Source organism: Stegostoma tigrinum, chromosome 3 (assembly GCF_030684315.1).
Source record: "Stegostoma tigrinum isolate sSteTig4 chromosome 3, sSteTig4.hap1, whole genome shotgun sequence".
NCBI lineage: Eukaryota > Metazoa > Chordata > Chondrichthyes > Orectolobiformes > Stegostomatidae > Stegostoma > Stegostoma tigrinum.
Genome location: NC_081356.1, coordinates 139515783 through 139521782, shown reverse-complemented (window position 1 = coordinate 139521782; position 6000 = coordinate 139515783). Strand labels below are relative to the sequence as shown.

Here is a 6000-nt window from a genome sequence, read left to right as displayed (position 1 = left end):
AGAGAAAGGTAACAGGACTGCTGGACATGTATATGGTCACAGAAATTTGAGGGTGCATACATGAGGATCAATGGTCGGCACAACATTGTGGGCTGAAGGGCCTGTTCTGTGCTGTACTGTTCTATATTCTATGTTCTATGAATGGTGGAGGGGTTCATGGGGAGTGTGGAGCTGACGTGGGAGTCATGGAGTGAATGGTCCCGACAGAAAGTGGACAGGGGATGGGAGGGAAACATCTTTTTGGTGGTGGGGTCCCTTTGGAAAGTGGACTGGAGTGGGGACCTTTCTGCCACCTACAATCAGATAATCATGTGGATATAGTGCCAATAATGCCGAATGCTTTGTCCTGGATGATGTCAAGCTCTTGCAACTAAAGCCATCCTGCCAAGTGAGAAATATTCCAACATACTCCTGACTTGTACTTTGCAGATGGTGGGCAAGAACAATAACAGAAATTGCTGGAAAAGCTCAGCAGGTCTGGTAGCACCAGTGGAGAAAAAGAAGAGTTAATGTTTTGGGTCTAGTGTCCTTTCAGAACAGATGCTGTCAGTTGTACTGAGCTTTTCCAGTAATTTCTGTGCTTGTTTTTGATATTCCAGCATCCTCTGTTCTTTCAGTTTTTTAATGGTGAGCTGGTTTTCGGGAGTCAGGAGGTGAGTTACTCATCGCAGTCTTCTGCACTTGCAGCCATTTGTATCTATATGGTGAGACCAGTTGAGTTTCTGGTCATAGGTAACCCCCAGACTGATAGTAGGAGATGCAATGGTGGTCACAACATTTAAATGTCAAGGGGCACTGGTTATACTGTCTCTAATTGGAGGTTGATTGATTGATTGTTTGATTTATTATCATGTGTGCCGAAGTACAGTGTAAAGCTTTATTTACGAGCAGTGTAGGCTGATCATAGTAAGCAAGGATGTATAGATCAGAGCTAGATAGAGGTATTCAAGTTAAATTGCACAGAGCATGAGGTAGGCGAGATCAATGTTAGCAAAATCAGCATTATTTGAGGGTAGAGTCCATGCATCAGTCTAATATCAGCCAGCAAGAAGCTGTTCCTGAACCTGCTGATATATGTTCAGGTTTCTGTACCTTCTGCCTGATGGAAGAGGCTGTAGGAGATCATTACTGAGGGCGAGATGCATCTTTGATGATGTTGGCCACCTTTCTGCAGCTGTGAGCCGTGTAAATGGAGTCCATGGATGGAAGGTTGGCCTCTGTGATGGTCCGGGCTGTGCACATCACCTTCTGTAGTTTCCTACAGTCCTGGGCAGAGCAGTTGTTATTGTGTTATAGTGGAAGAAATGCAGGTACCCATCTTCATGGATTGTGGTCTTTGGGCCAGAAAGCTGAGGATCCTGCTGCAGTAGGTAGAGCCAAGACCAACATCATGGAGTATTGATCTCAGTCTACGCAGGATAATGGTGTTGAAGGCAGAGCTGTAGTTAATGAGCAGGAGTGTGATGTAGGTGTCCTTGTTCACATGTTACAGGGATGAGTGCAGGGCTAGGGATATGGCATCAGAGGAGCAGGAAAGATGACATATCAGGTCCGGACCCCTCTTCAGAAATCTTCTTTGAGGGAAGTGGTTTTTCTGAAGAAGGGTCCCAACCCAAAATATCATGTTTCCTGCTCCTCTGATGCTGCCTGGGCTAGGGGGAGTTGAAGTGCTTCATGACTGGGAGGTGTTGTGGTTTGTTGCAACCTGAGGGTAAGTGCTCCACAAAGCAGTCTCCAAGCCTCCGTTTGGTCTGCCTGATGTACAGGAGGCCACATCGGGAACAGCGGATACAATATACCACATTGACGGATGTGCAGATGAACATCTGTTAGACGTGGGAAGTTTTTTTGGGTCCTGGGATGGAGGTGAGGGGGGAGGTGTAGGGGCAGGTGTAGCACGTCCTGCAGTTTCAGGGAACAGTACTGGGGGTGGTGGGGCTGGCGGGGAGTGTGGAGCAGAGGAGGGCGTCACGGAGAGAGTGGTCCCTACAGAAGGCAGATATGGGTGGGGAGGGAAATATATCCTTGACGTGGGGTCAGATTGCAATGGCAAAAGTGCTGTAGAATGATGTGTTGAATCCAGAGGTTAATGGGGTGATACGTGAGGATGAGGGGAATTCTGTCTCTGTTTTTGTTGTGGGGAGGGGTTGTGAGGGCTGAGATGTGGGAAATGCAAGAGTTTGGGGGCAGGGGGGTGGCACAGTGGCTCAGGGATTAGCACTGCAACCTCACAGCACCAGGGACCCGGGTTCGATTCCACCCTTGGATCACTGTGTGTGGAGTTTGCACATTCTCCCCGTGTCTGCTCTGGTTTCCTCCCACAGTCTGAAGATGTGCAGATTAGGTGGATTGGCCATGATAAATTGCCCGTAGTGTTCAGGGGTGTGTGGGTTATAGGGGGAGGGTCTGGGTGGGAATCTTCAAGGGGCAGTGTGGATTTGCTGGGCCGAAGGGCCTGTTTCCACACTCGAAGGATTCTGACATGCAGTTGGGGGCGTTTTCCACCACTTGGGGTGGAAATTGTAGTCTTTGAAATTCTGGGATGTCCAGGAACGGTGCGCCTCATTTCGGGAGCAGACGTGGCGGAAGCGAAGGAATTGGGAAAATGGATGGCATTCCAGCAGCAAGGAGTGACTCCGGTCTGCGATTGTCTCGCCTAGCGCTAGGTGTCGTCCACTCGGAGGCTGCAGATCCTCCACCCGGGCCGGAATGACAGTGGTCCCTCTTGTCTCCTCCCGTGCTTTCTTTGGCGTTGACCTTTGACTTGTGGAGGAGAGCGCGGAAAAGAGCTGGAGCGGGAACCCGAGCAAGTGAGAAAATATCTGCTTTATCCCGGGAATATACCTCCCCATCACCCCCACCCCCGGGAATATACCCCCCCATCACCCCCACCCCCGGGAATATACCCCCCCATCACCCCCACCCCCGGGAATATACCCCCCCATCACCCCCACCCCCGGGAATATATCCCCCCATCACCCCCACCCCCGGGAATATATCCCCCCCATTAACCCCGCCCCCGGGAATATACCCCCCCATCACCCCCACCCCCGGGAATATACCCCCCATCACCCCCACCCCCGGGAATATATCCCCCCATCACCCCCGCCCCCGGGAATATACCACCCCATTCTCCCCCATCACCCCCCCCCCGGAAAGTACCCCCCATCACCCCCACCCCCCGGATTATAACCCCCCCGTCACCCCACTCCCCCCCATCACCCCACTCCCCCCCATCACCCCATTAGCCCCCTCACCCCACGCCCCCCCTCACCCCATTCCTCCTATCACCCCATTCCCCCCCATCACCCCATTCCTCCCCCCCACCCCATTCCTCCCCCCCCACCCCATTCCTCCCCCCCCACCCCATTCCTCCCCCCCCACCCCATTCCTCCCCCCCCACCCCATTCCTCCCCCCCCACCCCATTCCTCCCCCCACACCCCATTCCTCCCCCCACACCCCATTCCTCCCCCCATCACCCCATTCCCCCCCCATCACCCCATTCCCCCCCCATCACCCCATTCCCCCCCCATCACCCCATTCCCCCCCCATCACCCCATTCCCCCACCCATCACCCCATTCCCCCACCCCATTCCCTCCCCCCCCACCCCATCACCTCCCCCCCCCACCCCATCACCTCCCCCCCCCACCCCATCACCTCCCCCCCACCCCCCCATCACCTCCCCCCACCCCCCCATCACCTCCCCCCCACCCCCCCATCACCTCCCCCCCACCCCCCCATCACCTCCCCCCCACCCCATCACCCCATTCCCTCCCCCCCATCACCCCATCCCCCCCCCCATCACCCCATCCCCCCCCCCATCACCCCATCCCCCCCCCCCATCACCCCATCCCCCCCCCCATCACCCCATCCCCCCCCCCATCACCCCATCCCCCCCATCACCCCATCCCCCCCATCACCCCATCCCCCCCCATCACCCCATCCCCCCCCATCACCCCATCACCCCACCCCCCCCATCCCCCCCCCCATCACCCCATCCCCCCCCATCACCCCATTCCCCCCCCATCACCCCATTCCCCCCCATCACCCCATTCCCCCCCCCATCACCCCCCCATCACCCCATTCCCCCCCCCATCACCCCATTCCCCCCCCCCATCACCCCATTCCCCCCCATCACCCCATTCCCCCCCCCCATCACCCCATTCCCCCCATCACCCCATTCCCCCCCCATTCCCCCCCATCACCCCATTCCCCCCCCATCACCCCATTCCCCCATTCCCCCCCATCACCCCATTCCCCCCCATCACCCCATTCCCCCCCATCACCCCATTCCCCCCAATCACCGCACTCCACCATTCCCCCCACCCCACCGGGAACATAACTCCCCCAGACCACTTCATCCCATCCCCTATCCTACCACCTGCACTTCACCCCAGTCCCACTTTCCCATCCCCATCTCCTCCCCCCCCCCCCCCCCCCCCATATCCTGCCTCCTCACTCTTCCCATTGCTTCACTGCCCCCCTCTCCATTCTTCTCTGTACTCCCTGTTTCTGCTTCCTTTCCTCCTGTGCCTGATGTTAATGTTTCTGCAACTCTGGGTCTCTGTTTTCTTTAGGATGCCACCTGTGATCTGCCCCAACAGCCCTGGGACAACGACGATCGATTCACTGGAGAATGCGGGGAGACTGATTGACAAACACCTGTTAGATGATCGCTTGTACCCGGATCTGGCCGAATTGCTCAATGTCCCCAATTACAGTGAGTTCTGATCTTGCCCAACCCCCGGATCAGGGTGATACTATTTGTTGCTACTGAAGTCAGCTGTAAGACCATTGTCTTACAGGAGTAGGAGCAGAATTAGGTCATTCAGCCCATCAAGCCTGCAGCACTATTCCATGAGTTCATGGCTGATCTAGTAATCCTCAACTACACTTTCCTGTCATTTCCAGATGACTCTTTATTCCATTACTGATTAAAAACCTGTTTATCTTGTTAACAACCAAGCGTCAACTGCTGCATTCTCTCGAAATCCTTTGTCTTCTGCACGGACATCCTCAGTCCAGCTGCAACAGCAGCTTCCACAATCATACATCAGAGATCGACAGGTAGACATGTAACCTTGGATACTTTCTCTACTCTCTGGGTGATGAAATTTTTCCTCATCTCGGTCCTCAGTGGTTTACCTCTTGAGATTATAGCAACATAGGAACAGAAGCAGACCCTTGAACTCGTTACATCAGTAAATGAGATCATGGCAGATCTGTAGTCTAACTCCATGTACCTGCCTGTGGCCCAAGTAAACAAAAATATAAAGATATTCAGAAAACAAAACTCTTGAGCATTGTGAAAATAAATTGTGGGGGAACGATATCAGCTTGAGTGATGTTTTTCTGACCATTTTCTCTTCGATTGCAGACAGTCCATCCATGTCTGGGATGGCAGACATGGATTATCCTCTCCAAGGACCCGGCCTGCTATCACTCCCCAACCTCCCAGAGATCAGCCCTATCCGGAGAGTCCCACTGCCCCCAGAACTGGTTGAACAGTTCGGACGTATCTTTTTGTGTTCGTAGATCGGAGAGTGATGTATGCTGTAGCATTTGCACTCCTGCTGTGGGTCTATAGTAGTATATGCACAAGTTAATAATCGGTGTCACTGTGTTTAGAAGCTGCACTGACCGTGAATCATTGTTGTAGCAACTCGTTCTTCTGGTTCATCCTTCAGTGTTTGACCTCGCACTCTCTTTTTCTCATGCACCCTTTTGCTTGATGTCACATGCTCCCTCTCTCCTGTGCATGCTGTCTTTCTTCTGAGCTTGCATTTGTCATTAAATGATTTGGATGAGAATATAGGAGGCATGGTTAGCAAGTTTGTGGCTGACACCAAGATGGGTGGTATAGTGGGCAATGAAGAAGATTATCAAATAGTACTGCTTGATCTTTATCAACTGGACCAGTGGGCCAGTGAATGGCTGATGGATTTTAATTCAAATAAATGTGAGGTGTCATACTTTAGTAAGACAAACCAGGCCACAT

The 6000-nt window shown here is 53.6% G+C and overlaps 1 protein-coding gene across 1 annotated transcript in view; it reads left to right on the top strand.

The window, feature by feature from the left end:
- Positions 1-2749: 2749 nt before the first annotated feature.
- Positions 2750-6000, top strand: part of nup155 (nucleoporin 155) — a 224258-nt gene continuing 221007 nt past the window's right edge. Inside the window, exons 1-3 of the mRNA XM_059645000.1 lie at positions 2750-2810; positions 4580-4722; positions 5380-5517. Coding sequence (XP_059500983.1) covers positions 4581-4722; positions 5380-5517 — 280 coding nt within the window. The 5' untranslated portion in view covers positions 2750-2810; position 4580. The remainder of the gene's footprint in view (positions 2811-4579; positions 4723-5379; positions 5518-6000) is intronic.